Source organism: Rhineura floridana, chromosome 3 (assembly GCF_030035675.1).
Source record: "Rhineura floridana isolate rRhiFlo1 chromosome 3, rRhiFlo1.hap2, whole genome shotgun sequence".
In the NCBI taxonomy this organism is placed as follows: Eukaryota; Metazoa; Chordata; class Lepidosauria; order Squamata; family Rhineuridae; genus Rhineura; species Rhineura floridana.
The window spans coordinates 225,919,435-225,933,521 of record NC_084482.1 but is presented as its reverse complement, the minus strand read 5'-3'; the positions used below and the strand labels follow the sequence as shown (position 1 = coordinate 225,933,521).

General features: G+C 44.6%; 1 protein-coding gene across 1 annotated transcript; it reads left to right on the top strand.

Annotated features, from left to right (window-relative positions):
- Window positions 1-1,552: 1,552 nt before the first annotated feature.
- LOC133379076 (vomeronasal type-2 receptor 26-like) lies at window positions 1,553-11,778 on the top strand (the record flags this gene model as incomplete). Its single annotated transcript, XM_061613686.1, has 8 exons — window positions 1,553-1,670; window positions 2,193-2,232; window positions 6,312-6,330; window positions 6,736-6,975; window positions 7,271-7,438; window positions 9,875-10,003; window positions 10,685-10,811; window positions 11,024-11,778. Coding segments are annotated over exons 1-8 (1,596 nt in total), but the record flags the coding sequence as incomplete, so codon positions are not given.
- Window positions 11,779-14,087: the final 2,309 nt, after the last annotated feature.

The window sequence follows — 14,087 nt, the reverse complement described above, 5'->3', positions numbered from 1 at the left end:
CTTTGCTCCAGATGTTTTGGACTCCATCTCCCATCAGCCCCAGCCAATGAAGCTAGGTTTGTGGCCTTCAGGAGAAATTAAAAGAATGGCTAATTCCTGCCGGCTCAAAATGAAATGAGACTGGCATCATCAGTAGGCCCTGCCAGGACTGCTGTCCGCAGGGCGACGAGGATGATAGCCAGTATGGAGAACAAGTTTTATGAGGAAAGGTTGAAGGAACTTGGCATGTTCAGTCTGGTGAAGAGAAGGCTGAGGGGTGACATGATTGCACTCTTTAAGTACCTGAAGGGCTGTCACATAGAGGAGGGTACAGATTTGTTCTCTGCTGCCCCAGAGGGTAGGACTAGGTCTAATGGTTTTAAGTTGCAGGAGCGTAGATTCAGATTGGACATTAGAAGGAACTTCTTGACAGTAAGGGCAGTTCGGCAATGGAACCGACTGCCTAGGGAGGTGGTGGGATCTCCTTCGCTGGATGTCTTCAAGCAGAGGCTGGACAGCTATCTGCAGGAGATGCTCTAGCTGTGGATTTCCTGCTGTGAGCAGGGGGTTGGACTCGATGGCCTACAAGGCCCCTTCCAACTCTATGATTCTATGATTCTAGGTGCCAGGTTGAAAAAGGCAACTTAATTTACTGCTCTTGGTACCGCACAACAGCCACCAGCAGAAAGTCAATTGTGGCTCAGGCGACGAGTATCCTGGCCTGGGCAAGTTCTGCTTGTAGGGAAGGCACAGTCCACAGTTGCTTATTTTTTTTGCCACAGGAAGTCCAGCTATCAAGGATGGTCCTTCTGCCTCTTTATTATCAATTGTTATCGTTATTACATTTTATCCTAATGTTTCCCCAAGGAGCTCATGGTGGCATATATGGTACAATCCTCACAAGAGCCTTATGAGGTAGGTTAGGCTGAGAGGTGGTAGCTGGCCCAAGGTCACCCAGTGAGCTTCATGGATGAGTGGAGTTTTGAAGCCTGACCTCTTGTGCCCCTGTATGACACTCTAACCACTACACCACATTGTCTCACTAAGTCACTCTTCCATGCCAGCCGTCCTCCATGAGCTATTTGGCAAAAATATTCAAACACAGCCCAGGCACCAGACTGCATAGATTTAGACCTCCTCCACAGCCCTCTGTGTTTCAGCAACCCATTTCCAGTTAGGAAGCATTTTTAATGGATGGCTTTTGTTTGGTGGGCTCATTTTGATGGTTTGGGTATATTTGGATCTCTAAGAGAGTTAAATATACCCATTTCCTTCTAAAGTATTTTTCCAGTGATAGCTGTCTCCTCCCCCACAACCTGATGCTGACCCGGGCAGCAGCATTAGGTACAACATGAGTGGAGGCAGCTCTGAGGCAAGCCACCCCCTGCCCCCATGGTCATGAAGTGCTGAGGATGGTAGCCTTGGAAAGCACATGGAGCTGAAGGAGGAAGTTGGGAGAGTAGCCACTCTTCCTCACTTCCTCTTCCAGCTCTATGTGTGTATCACAGCTCAGATTAATTCTCCTGGTTCAGATGTTTACCCAGGACCCTTCTTTTTTGTCTCTGGGGTGGGGATGGTCTCGGAAGTGGAGAGAGGAGTGGCCAGGATTGGTGGCACCCAGAGCACTTGCTCAGGAACCCAAATGTGCCCATGGGCCTGCAAAGGTTGGCAATCCCTGGCTCAGAAGCAAGGTAAGTTGAGTGAATAGATGCCTAAAATCATGCATGGTGTGGAGATGATGGATAGGGAGAGGATTTTCTTGTGAGACCAGAACACAAAGGGGTCTTCCGATGAAGCGGAATGTTGGGGGATTCTAGGCAGGCAAAAGGAAGGACTTCTTCACAGAGTGTGTCGCCAATCTGAGGACTTCAGGTTATGGTGATGGCTATCAACCTAGTTGGCTTTTAAAAGAGGATCGCACGGCTGCAAGGGTCAGAGGCTGCAGATCCCTGAATACCAGTTGCTGGGGAACAACACCAGGACAGGACGATTGTCCTCATGCCTTGTGTGTGAGCTTCCCAGAGGGTCTGACTGGCCATTGCAAGAAACTGGATGTGAGAGTAGATAGGCCTTTCGTCTGACCCAGGCGCCGGGCCCTGCTAATGCTCTTGCCAGCAAAGTTTAGGAGAAACTCCCCACCACCAGCACCAAAATGATTCATATCACTCTCGGAAGCCGCCTCTGTGCTTTCCCACAAACTTGTTTTTCTCCAGCTCTGCACCTGCCCCTCGAGCCACGCAAAGACTCGAGCAGGTAGCAGGCATGAACGTTCTTCCCCTTATAATTATCAAAATCATGGTGGTTTGCCCTTGCTGAAGCTCAAGAGATATTTCTGGAGGTTGCCCAAACATCAGAATCAAGGGCAGCATGAGGTTATTTATGCCACTGTTGCCTGAGTGGGGGGAGTTTAATTGCTCTGAAGCCAGAGCTGAACATCTCCCGCATCGGCAAAGCGAATGCAGCATTGGTCTTGAAAAGGGCTGGGGGTTGGCTTCTTTTATTAAGCTGCACTCACAAGAGAGGTGCAGGAGGCAGAGCCAGAATGATCTCCCTGCTGCTTCTGCTGCTATTTCTGCAGCTGACGCCCCATGGAGTCTGTGGGAACCAGGAGGTGAAAAGCCAATTGAGTCTGAAGACGGAACCAAGGGAAGCACTCAATTACTACCGGCCTGGAGACTTCCTCATTAGCGGAATCACAACTCCAAAGAAATATTTTGCACAACATCCATTCAACTTTTCCCAGGTCCCCTTCACCAGTTTTGTTACGTAAGTAATTATATGCTGATGGACGTTATGCCTCACTTTCTATTTCCCAGGGAAACAGCCCCTGTTCCAGGGCAGGGGAGCCTTTGGCCTTTCAGATGTTGCTGGACGACGGCTCCCTTCATCCCTGACAATTTGCCACAATAGAAACAGTGAATTATCCCACCTGCAGACAAGAGGCAAGGGTGGCACACAAGACACGCAGCCCCCTGCAGGCAAGTGAATGCCAGGAGTGGCATCAGAGGGAGGAGGGAACAGGCTTTCTTCTTAGGGCAGCAGCTCATGTCCAAATCCCTCTTCGCTAAATTAAACCTTTCCTCCTTCCTCCAAATCACTTTTCCTTTTGTGTTATGCCTTTTGAAATTAGAAGCCCGAGGACCTCCTTAACAATGACATTTGTAAGCTGGTCTGGAAGGCTTTTTTGGCCAAACAGCATTATGAATATGCTTTAAATAAAAAATAATAAATTAAAAAATACAGCCCAGGGGACTTCTTCATCAGTGGAAGTCGATGAAAAGGTATTCATAACCTTCATCTGTAAGTAAAGATGTACCAATGTGTTTGGTGCTTCCTCACCTCACTCCATTTGCTCCAAATGACCAGGACAGTCCCTGTTTTCTAGTCCCCATTACTGGGCATCTCTGACAAAACACTCCCCCCACTTGACCCCTCTTTGCCTTTGAAGAACGATTGAGTACTTCATGAACACTGACGCAGCATCTACTCCAGACAGAATCAGATATGATGGGATAATTAGGGGATTCTACCATCATTTCCACTGAAAGAACAGTCTGTAGCTAAAACGGGTCTTTCTTGATAGTTTAAACACAAATGCCAGTGCATGGCATCCTCCTCTGTCCTCAGCCTGATGGCCAGATATAAAGGTTGCAAGTGTAGTTAAGTGAATCAGGTCTTCTCATGATGTGTCCAAAGTATGATAACCTCAGTTTCATCATTTTAGCTTCTAGTGATAGTTCTGGCGTAATTTGTTCTAACACCCTATTATTTGTCTTTTTTGCAGTCCATAGTATGTGCAAAGCTCTCCTCCAACACCACAATTCCAATGAGCTGATTTTTCATTCAATTCATTCATTCATTCGGGATATATATAGAAAGCTTCCAGTCTGTGGGCCGTTGTTTTCCATATTTGCTGACAGCTTTTTGTCAAAATTTGGACAGATTCAGTTTCAGTAGCTTGTAGCAACTCTACTGGTATGCCATCTCTTCCTGGTGATTTGTTTCTTCCAAGTACTTTAAGAGCAGCTTTCACTTCAGGTTCTTCATCATTTGGTTCCTCCAGGATGAATCTGTCATCCTTGCATCTCTTTTATAGTGTTCTTCAGTGTATTGCTTCCATCTTCCTTTTATTTTATTTTATTTCTGTCAGTCAGTGTGTTTCCCTGTTGATTACTCAACATCCCTACTCTTGGTTTAAATTTCCCTTTCATTTCTCTAATCTTTTGGAACAGGGTTCTTGTTGTACCCTTTTTGTTGTCCTTTTCTATTTCTACACAGTAACTATTGTAATAGTTTTCTTTGTCTCTACGTACTAGTCGGTTATGTTGTTGCATTTAGGGTTCTGACCTGTTTCTATCTCCTTTTGCTTTTGCTTTCCTTCTCTCTTTAACCATTTGAAGAGTTTCTTCAGTCATCCATTGTGGTCTTTCTTTTTAACTAGAGGTATTGTCTTTTTGCATTCTTCCCTGATAGTGTCTCTGACTTCACTCCATAGTTCTTCTTGTTCTCTGTCAACTAAGCTTAAAGCCTCAAACCGGTTCCTTATTTGATCTTTATATGCTTCTGGGATGTTATTTAAATTGTATTTTGGCATTATGATTGCTTTGTTGGTCTTCTTTAGCTTTACTCTGATTTTCGATATTACCAGTTCATGATCTGTACTGCAGTCTGCTCCTGGTCTTGTTTTTGCAGAAAGTATGGAACTTCTCCATCTTCTGCTACCAATGATATAATCAATTTGGTTCCTATATTGACCATTTGGTGATGTCCACGTGTATAGTCGTCTTTTTGGTTGTTCAAAAAATGTGTTTACAAGAAACAAATTATTGGCTTCACAGAATTCAATAAGTCTTTCTCCTGCTTCGTTTCTGTCTCCTAAGCCCTATTTCCCCACAATTCCTAGTTCTGGTCTGGTCCCTACTTTTGCATTCCAATCCCCCATGATTATCAGCACATCTCGTTTTGGTGTGTGATCAATTTCTTCCTGTACTTCTGCATAAAATCTCTCCAATTCCTCTTCTTCTGCATTTGCTGTTGGAGCATAGACTTGGATGATGGTTATGTTGATAGGTTTCCCATTTAATTTCATTGGTATCACTCGCTCAGACCTTGCATTGTATTTTTTCATTTATTTTATTTATTTATTAAATTTATACCCCGCCTTATGGCCAAAAGGTCCTCAAGGCGGCTTACAAAAGAAAATGAACATAACAATACATCAATAGAACATAATACTTCAATAAAATAATACAATTCTCAAAATTAAATAACAATTCTCAAAATTAGATAACAAATAACATTATTAAAAGCAAATTATTGAGCAAGTGTTACTTTAAATACTTGTATATACATGTCCACCAGGCAAGAACAAGAATAACTCTGGCAACTGTTTTCTTTGTTATTAATCAAATTGAAGCTCCTAACTGCTTCCTACATTACTTCTCACTATTAAAGCAGCCCAGTTTCTTCTTGATTTCTCATTTCTTGCATAAAATATTTTGTAGTTGCCTGATTGAAAATGTCCCATTCCCGTCCATTTTCATTCACTCACACCAAGTATGGTAATGTTGATACGTTCCATTTCTTGCTTAACAATTTCTAACTTTCCCTGGTTTATGCTTCTCACATTCCATGTTCCTATTGTGCGCGTTGTACAACTCTGGACTCTCCATACACATATGTGCGCATCAGCCTCTGGGCTTCCTTTCGGGTTTGACGCAGCTGCGTCATTAGTCACAGCGCTACTCGTACGTGTCCTTTGTCCTTCCCCAGTAGCTCGGTGAGTGTCATCTGACCTGGAGGTCTCATCTTCCAGCACTATCTCGTGTTGCATTTTGGATACTCTGTTCATATGGTTTTCATGGTAATCAGTATTCAGAGGTGGTTGACCACTGCCTTCCTCTGAGTCTGGATGCATTAGTCTCGTGTCTCAGCTTTGACCATTCCACCTTTGATGCCCCTGCTACGAGTCTAGACTCTTCGTCAGCTGCTTGATGACATTGCTCTCAGCTTCTTCAACACTCTCAAACCCCTCACCACGTTAAGGTGTGCATCCTGGAGTGGGTCACTTTCTGTAGGAGAAGGTTATCTCCAACATAAGTCAGGAATTTCTTGGATGGGTTGTCTTTGGCAGAATTTGTCTCCCAAAAGATATCAGTGCAATTGAAGTATCCCATTGCTACTACATCATGCCTCCTTGAAACATTGGCAATTACTTTTCAAAAGTTTTATCCTCATCTTCTCCATGGTTTGGTGGTTTTCTTACCCCATTTAATTTAATCCACATACTCTAGGTGGGGCTACCAATCTCATCCCTCTGCATTTCTGTGCAGGACAGACATTGAAGACCATGTGAGTTATGGCCTGGCTTCCTTCCTATATTTTTATGAAAACTATTTGTGGGCCCCATTAGAGTCGTTCTCTCAGTTCCTGTTACTGTGCACAAACCTTTGTTAGTCGTTACCACCAAGTTCATGACTCCTTCCCCCTTAGGATTCACTTTAAAGCCCTCCTGATGAATTGCTCCATGCTGTGGCCAAACACAGTCTTCCCTGTCCTTGTGAGGTGCAACCCATCGTCATTATTTGGGGATCAGCTTTTATGAGATATTTATTGCCTAGAACGGCCTTTAGTAAAGAAATGATGTGACCTTTTGTTTTCATTAAATGGTGAATAGTAGTTTGACACGGATTCATTTGTTGCAGTGAGACAAATAGGTTGTACTGGCACATCTTGTCCTTCTTGTTCGCCATCCAGGAGATCAACAGGGATCCCAGGCTCTTGCCTAACATCTCATTAGGATACAACCTCTATGAGAACTATTTCGATGCCAGGATGACTTCCGATGCCATGTTGAACCTGCTTGCAGGTGGGCAGAGCAGCCTTCCAAACTATAGTTGTGGAAAACGGAACAGCCTCTTGGCTGTTCTTGAAGGGACTGATCCTGTAATTTCAAAAGAGATTTCAGCCATCTCAGGCATCTACAAAATCCCACAGGTATGAAGGGGGGGCATGACAGGGCAGTGCAGACGTTCAGCTGCATAAAATGCACCTTTTTTTTCAAGGAAAGTAAAAAGGGGGGCACTAAGGATCTGAGCTACAGCATAAGACAAGGTGTAAGACTTTTTCAAAAGCCCACCTTCACCAGCTTGGCATCATCTGTTTCAAACTAAAACTCCCATCAGCCACAGCCAGGATAATTTTGTTCGATATTAGTTATTTTAGGTTAATAAATATATTTTCCTCATCCTGAAAGCAAAACCCAACACTAATATCTCCTTTTCCTCACTAGATCAGTTTTGTTGCTCAGGTTCTTGAGGATAAAACCCAGTTCTCTTTTGTCTACCGGATGGTCCCCAAAGAGGAGGAACAGTGCCTGGGGATTGTCAAGCTGCTCCTGCACTTCAGATGGACCTGGATCGTCCTCTTTATTCCAGATGATGACAGTGGAGAAAGGTTTGTGAGTGCCTTGACACCTCTGATGATAAGAAGTGGGATTTGTGTTGCATTGTTAGAAAGAATACATCAGACTTCATATTACATACTCCCCCTGATCGAACCATCTCCCAAATGGAGACAAGTCAGTGTATGTGTCAACTATCAAAATACCTACCTAGGATGGGTTCAAATCAGTGCCATACAGGAACTTCTTCAGAAAGAAATTGGTGCAAAAGTCTGGATCTCAACAGCTTTCAATGACATCAACTGGAATTTGTCTGTTGCACCTAAAACATTCCAGTACATACATGGTTCTTTGACCTTCATACTGAAGACCCAAAAAAGGACCAAACATGACCATTATGGGCCAAATTCCTATCTTCTCCGACAGTTTTGGTGGAAAGCATTTCGTTGTTCATATCTAAAGCATGTACTGTCTGAAAAGGGTTGGGCAAGGTGCACAGAGGAGGAGAACCTGGAAACTCTGCCCCAAGAGGAGCTCGAGAGAGCCCTGTCCCAGGACAGCTACCGCACTTACTTCAGTGTCCAGACCGTGGCACACGCCTTAAATGCTGCATATTCACCCAGATCAAAGTGGATGCTGAGGGGGAGGGGAGGAGACAGGTTGGACCGTCAAAGGCTACAGCCATGGCAGGTATTTCCTTTCCCTATTTGCAAACCGCTATCCGTTGTCCCAACTGCAAAGTCAAATTTCATAATGAGGCAACACTGCCAATTTCCAAGGCAAATCCAATTGGTAAGACTCCTGGTAGAGAGCAATTATTTTGTCCAATGTGGTTAATTCAGAACCCCCCCTCCCATCTAATTATCTCCCCTCTGTGTCTCTGCTGGGCCTTGAAGTTGCCCATCAAGCAGGACCTGAGTGCAAGAGAAGATCTATCTTTTATTTAAATTACAGGACCTGGATAGACTAGAAAATTGGGCTGAAATTAATAAAATGAAATTCAATAAAGACAAATGCAAGATTCTGCATTTAGGCCACAAAAACTAATTGCACAGGTACAGGATGGAAAATACCCGGCTTAGCAGTAGTGCGTGTGAGAAGGACCTTGGAATTGTAGTGGATCGCAAGTTGAACATGACCCAGCAATGTGATGCTGCGGCAAAAAAGGCAAAAGCGGTTTTGGGATGCATAAACAGAGCTATGGTTTCCAGGTCGAGGGAAGTAATAGTCCCACTATATTCTGCATTAGTCAGGCCTCATCTGGAATACTGCGTTCAGTTCTGGGCACCTCATTTTAAGAAAGATATAGACAAGTTGGAGTGGGTTCAGAAGAGGGCGACGAGGATGATAGCCGGTATGGAGAAGAAGTCTTGTGAGGAAAGGTTGAAGGAACTTGGCATGTTCAGTCTGGTGAAGAGAAGGCTGAGGGGTGACATGATTGCACTCTTTAAGTACCTGAAGGGCTGTCACATAAAGGAGGGTACAGATTTGTTCACTGCTGCCCCAGAGGGTAGGACTAGGTCTAATGTTTTTAAGTTGCAGGAGCGTAGATTCAGATTGGACATTAGAAGGAACTTCTTGACAGTAAGGGCAGTTCGGCAATGGAACCGACTGCCTAGGGAGGTGGTGGGATCCCCTTCGCTGGATGTCTTCAAGCAGAGGCTGGACAGCTATCTGCGGGAGATGCTCTAGCTGTGGATTTCCTGCTGTGAGCAGGGGGTTGGACTCAATGGCCTACAAGGCCCCTTCCAACTCTATCATTCTATGATTGTATGATTCTATAGTACCTGTTTCTAAAGTTGCATCTATACCCATAAATTAGCATGTGCCAAACAGTGTCCTCTTTTCTGGGGTGGTGGAAATGGTACTGAAAACTGTTGCAGCCTGAAGAGCCTTCGCATGTGCAGAGTTCCACACAATCTGGAACCCTGAGTGATTCAGGTTTTGGGTCACAGGGAAAGCTGCATGTGAAAGCTCTCCCTCCCTTCAGACATCTACATGAGGTAGAGGAGCTACTCTGCATAGGTGCACATCACTCTGATATGCTGATCCTGACTGTCTGCCTGTGAAGGGCCCGCTCTGCAATGGCCCCCATCCTATGGAATAACCTTCCCTATAGATACAACAGATACCTGGGGAAATGCTGTTCCACCATCTGCTTATAACATGCCTATGCACATGGGAATCCTCGAGCACTAGCTTTTAATGCTGTCCCAACAAGAAATGTAATTATCTGTGGTATTTGTGACTTTTTAAAAAAAGTATTTTATTGCCTTTTGTATTGAGCCTATTCTGGAAACCGCCTTGTTACTTTATATGAAAGGTGGTCTAGAAATGTCTTAATCACTGAAATAGAGACTCTGAAGAGCGCTTATAGTCTAGAAGAGAAGTGCACCGGCCCCAATTCAGGAGAGCGCAGAGTGAGCAGGGCTGAGATATCCAACACAGTTTCCTATTGTGTCTTCATGCTGATGTTCCCCCCTGTCATTCCAGCTTCACCATTTCCTGAGAGAAATCCGGTTTCTGAACACTTCCGTGGGTGGGCTGCATTTGGATGGGAAGGGGAAGCTGCCAGCCACCTACGATATCGAGAACTGGGTGATGTTTCCCAATGAGTCTCGGGTCAGAGTGAAAGTGGGGAGTATAGAGAGAGGAGCGTCAGCTGGCATAAAGTTCTCCATTAACCCAGAAGCCATTGTGTGGCCCAAGTGGTTTAACAAGGCAGGAGACGCTTCTTAAGCTCTAATAATTTCTTGAGTAATTCACATGGAACTGTAACTATAATCCCTTTCACCCTGAGGAAGTAGAGTCCTCTTGAATATGGAACTGGCAACCCAGGAAGCCACCCCCTCATGCAATAGTATGTAGAAGTAGTAGTAGTAGTAGTAGTAGTTACTCATAGTAGTACTTACTTGTACCACTAGTAGTAGTCGTTTTCAAGATACAATTTTAGGTAGCATTTTCAGCTGAGCCTTTGTTTAATTTCTCCACTTCTTCAGTGTGTTTTCCTGATGCTGTGATTTTACTACTGTTATTCTAGGATTGTTCTTTTGTTACTGTACCTGTTTGTATCGAAAGGTGGCATATAGATGTTGAAACAAACAGGCAAATACATCAAAGAGGTTTTCCTACCATGTCGATCTGCATCAATAGTGCTTCCTTAAAAAGGAGGCTGGGATCACTTGGGGTCAGGGGAACAAGAGATGCTGTTGGTCCCTTTCTGGCTGGGAAGGTGTGGATGGAACCCATTTCCATAGACATAAATACTTTCCCCTTGACGCCCCTTCTTCTCTTTATGGTTAGACCGTCCCTCGCTCCAGGTGTACCAAAAGCTGTCCCCCTGGATATTCCAAGGTGGCTCGAGAAGGAGAGCCAGTTTGCTGCTATGGTTGTGCTCCGTGTGCAGAAGGAACATTCTCCCCTCAGGAAGGTGGGTGACTTCAAGGGAGAAGGCATGAAATAAGTCAATGAATAAACCTCTCCCACATCATGGGCTCCTGCTGGGAGGAAGGGTGGGATATAAATCCAATACTAAATAAATAAATAAAAATAGATCAGCATCTTGTTTCAAAATGGTTTAGATGATTATGGATATCAGTGACACTGAAGACACTCTTAATGCTTAAAACAATTTTTTTCCAGATGCAGATCATTGCACCAAATGTCCAGAAGATCAATATCCAAATAAGGACCAAGATCAGTGTATCCCAAAGATCATAACCTTCCTGGCTTATGAAGAACATTTGGGGATCCTCTTGCCTTCCTTTGCCCTATTCTTATCCTTAATTACAGGCTGTGTGTTAGGAATCTTCATTAAATTCCTTGAAACTCCAATAGTGAAAGCCAACAACAGGGACCTCTCCTATATCCTTCTTGTCTCCCTCCTGCTCTCCATTTTGTCTTCCTTCCTCTTCATTGGCAGGCCAAGGAAACTGACCTGCCTTCTCCGACAAACGGCCTTCAGCATCATCTTCTCAGTTGCCGTCTCTTCTATTTTGGCAAAAACCATCACTGTGGTGCTGGCCTTCCTGGCCACAAAGCCAGGGAACAAAGCGAGGAGATGGCTGGGGAAGAGTCTGGCCAACTCCATTGTCATTTCCTGTTCCAGTGTCCAAGTTGTCATCTGCACCATCTGGCTGGGCATCTCTCCTCCATTCCCAGAGTCTGACAAGCACTCCCAGCCTGCAGAAATCATCCTGCAATGCAATGAAGGGTCTGTTGCCATGTTTTATGGTGCCCTCGGCTACATGGGCTTCCTGGCTGCCATCTGCTTCATGGTGGCTTTCATGGCCAGGAAGCTGCCTGGGGCCTTCAATGAAGCCAAGCTGATCACCTTCAGCATGCTGGTCTTCTGCAGTGTTTGGGTGTCCTTTGTGCCCACCTACCTGAGCACGAAGGGGAAATACATGGTAGCCGTACAGGTCTTCTCCATCTTGGCCTCCAGTGCTGGGCTCCTGGGCTGCATCTTCATCTCCAAGTGCTACATTATTGTACTCAGGCCTGACCTGAATACAAAGGAGCACCTGAGGACAAAAACTAAAGATGGCATCTGATTGTTAACATATTCAGTTTTGACAATTGTTGTCCAGCACACAAGTAATGAAATCCACATGGATCTCTTGGGAATATAGCTCTTTAGACATAAATCTCTCTTTTTATATATACATAATTAATGCACAATCACTCTGCAGTGGCCACAGGTCCTTTGGGTTTAATGTTTCGCACGCATTGCTCTATCACAGCCTGATTCCCACTATTATCCGAGCAGCCACAACAGTATTAATGCTGATAATGTTCATATAGGATCACCCTGACTGATCTGCACAATCACTTATTTTCTAGGAAATACTGCACACTTAGGCAGGTTAAGATCATCACCAACAACGTTTACTGTTCTTTGTTTCACAACTTTTGAACAAGACACCCAGAGTGGATCACATCCATGTATGCATTGTAAGCGTTTGTGAATAATCTGATTAACAGTTTAAAGAACAAGACTGTCCTGCATATTCCTTTTTTTGTTTGATTGTTTATAGCTTATGCTGGAGGCACCAAACATTTTGGGCCAGGGGGTATATTTGGAATTTTGCGAGAGTGCTAAGGATGCCAGTCACAACATGACTGCCTTGGGGGCATGGCATAACAGAAAATTAGGGAAAGTACAGTCAGTGCTGATTTTCTGCCCACTTGCCCCTGGACAACCTCATGTTTATCATGGGATGTCAGCTATGCCCCGCTAGTCCTGGAGATACTGCTGTTAATGGCACAACAACTCCAATGCCAATCCTAAACCAAAGCCTAGGCTGCCATCCTGTACCCACTTACCTGGGAGTAAGCCCCATTAAAGAGAGACTTACTTCTGAAGTAGGCATGTATACCATTATACTTCAAGTTAACTGTAGGATGAATCCTTAGAGAGTGCCTGGACAACCGCTCCTGCATAGCAAAAGACATGCCTAAGCCTCTATGCAAAGTTTTCACATTTTGCATTTGCCCTTTGAAGGTTGGGGATCTTTAACATCCTCCTGCATTTATTGCGTATTAGTATTTGTATAAAAAGATCCTCCGTGGCGCAGAGTGGTAAGCGGCGGTAAAGCAGTCGAAGCTCTGCTCACAGCCGGAGTTCGATTCCAATGGAAGGAGGAAGTCGAATCTCCGGTAAAAGGGGTCGAGGTCCACTCGGCCTTCCATCCATCCGTGGTCGGTAAAATGAGTACCCGGCATATGCTGGGGGGTAAAGAAAGGCCAGGGAAGGAACTGGCAATCCCACCCCATATATATGGTCTGCCTTGTAAACGTTGCAAGACATCACCCTAAGAGTCAAAAACGACTCGCTCTATAAGTGGGGGACACCTTTACCTTTTATTTGGATAAAATAACTTCTAGGGAGCACCTAATTTCAAAGGAATCCACACAGCAAAAGTGCATTCTGGTTGCTAGCACAAAGGAAGAGCAAACCACAAAGGTTCCAAAGACTACTAGAAAATAAGACATAAGAAGGAAAAGTGCACCAAAGGGGAAGGGGAAACAGGAGCTGTTCAGGACCCCAGAGATTCCTGTTGCCTGGTGTCCAAACAGCTCACATCAGTCACAGCTCTGACTTCAGTCATTGGCTAAAAACACTGATAGTCGGAAGCAGCCAGGCTGGCTCATTTCACAGAAATCGCTTACAAGGACACCTGCACATCTTGCTTCATAACTTTCTTTGTAGAAGGGCTAGAGACTTACTTTTTAAAAATCTCAGAGGTTTGGAGCACCTTCCTCAGGGCACCAATCGAGGCTTTCATGGGTACCATAGCTACCACAGTTGTGGGTGTCAGGATTGTGACCCTGGGTTTATACAAATAGCAATGGGGACGCACAATATATGGTTTGTACAAGGCACAGTTGTGCTTAGTTACTGTACTGTGCTGCTTTGCTTCCCCCCCTCCTGGTTCTGGACTCACCTCACTGAGGAGAGTTAGGTGAGGAGATAGGTAGTGCTCCTCAAGGGGGGCCCTTTGCAGGATGGCCACAGCCCACATGTGCCTGCTTTGAGATTTGTCCTACATGTTTTAGCATGGCAGCACCTGCCCTTTGGAACACCCTGGAGCTTTCACTGGGTTATTACTATTGAAATGTTACATTATTAATTTGATATGTGATGTTTTATGATGACTTTAAATGTGATAATGTTTAGGTAATCATTTGGAGTTATTGTTGGATT